The sequence below is a fragment of the Lepisosteus platostomus genome, chromosome 20 (assembly GCF_059453375.1).
Source record: "Lepisosteus platostomus isolate fLepPlt1 chromosome 20, fLepPlt1.hap1, whole genome shotgun sequence".
Lineage (NCBI taxonomy): Eukaryota > Metazoa > Chordata > Actinopteri > Semionotiformes > Lepisosteidae > Lepisosteus > Lepisosteus platostomus.
The window spans coordinates 4,941,035-4,942,500 of NC_142630.1; the positions used below are offsets into that span (position 1 = coordinate 4,941,035).

General features: G+C 35.8%; 1 protein-coding gene across 1 annotated transcript in view; it reads right to left on the reverse strand.

Moving 5' to 3' along the window:
* Positions 1-524: 524 nt before the first annotated feature.
* Positions 525-1,466, reverse strand: part of foxl1 (forkhead box L1) — a 6,963-nt gene continuing 6,021 nt past the window's right edge. The window contains exon 1 of the mRNA XM_088613741.1: positions 525-1,466. This exon is cut by the window's right edge and continues 6,021 nt beyond it. Within this exon, the coding sequence (XP_088469867.1) occupies positions 1,310-1,466 (157 nt within the window). The 3' untranslated portion in view covers positions 525-1,309.

Here is a 1,466-nt window from a genome sequence, read left to right on the forward strand (position 1 = left end):
CTGTTCAGGTTATAGCAAACCTTCAGGAGATAATTAAGACTGAAAAAGTGGTAGTTTAACAACTCCTGTTTGTTCTCAAGCAAAGCTAAATCAGAGGAGAGCAGCTTCAAATAATGAAGCTACTGTTCTTTGCGGGAAAGCAGTACTGAATTGTGTAGTATATACAGTACATGGGCACCTATGCAGAATAGGCTTGCTAATTACAAATTAGGTGGATTCATAAAGCCTCACAAGGATTTTCTTTCAAAAGTAACTTCTTTTGAGTTGTTATAATAATTTTTGAAATAGCACGGCTGAGGTGTGTAGGTGAATGCTAAAGGTGTTTGGAAAAGTAATGTGTACAGTATTTTTCATTTTTAGCCCCTCCCCCAAATCATTTCGTGCCGGACGTAATTTCTTTCAGGAAGATAAAGATTGCAGGATTCATTTATTTTAGACAAGTGGTGCGTTTTTACTCACATGAGTGAGTGCACTGGGTAATTATGATGATCATATAAATAGAATAATTCAGCTACGTAAAACGATTTGTTTTAATCAAAATATTTTATTAGTGATATGAATCAAGAACAATTGGTATGTTAACATAAAGCATTATCTTTTTAAACAACATACACTTTGATTAACTAGAATTCTGTTGTACTTTAAAACTCAGCATCAGCGTCGACGTACATCATAATATTTCAATAAGTAAGAATTCCTAAATGGCGCAGGACATAACAATAGGAAAAGTACTTATGCTTCCAACGTGTAAATGAAAAAGGTCTGGAACTCTAACCGAGTTGTGTTCAGACACATAGATAACGCACTTTCTACATAAGCAGTAAACAGAACAGAAGGGATTTCGCGTGAGATCGTGTATGAGGCAGCTAAAATATTTCTCAGAAGGATACACTGTACACATGTGCTCGGATTCGTTTTAAACGTGTTATTTAAAGACAGGTTTACGTCTGTGTGTCCAGTACTTCGACAAATACATTACAACCCTAAGGCAACAGTAGATAAATAACTGCGAATAACATTTCGCTGAAAATAGAGTTCACGGTAAAATTCAGAAATACGAAATGATTTATTTGTCTCAGAATACATTCCCTTGAGATTAATGTAATGGAAATTAATCTAACTCTATTTCAATAGAGACTAAAGATACATACTGTACAGTAACTCGCTTTCTTTAAACTGTGTGTTCCTCTAAAAATAAATCCATACGTTTAATTCGAGCTAAATAAATCTTAGCGCGTAAAATAGTAGTTACAGAGTTAACAGAGTAAAAGGACATACTATAGGCTGCTCCTTGGAACCCATTACTGTTTCAATGCAGGTTAAATACCTTCTCTGAGCAACTTAGAGGCAGGTAAGGGCAGAAGGGAAATCCAATTTGATACAATTTCCCAGGCACTTGGTGCGCACTGAGCATCAACGAAGCATTAAAACTAGAGTAGCGGTCAAACGCCCCACCTCTGTTGTCT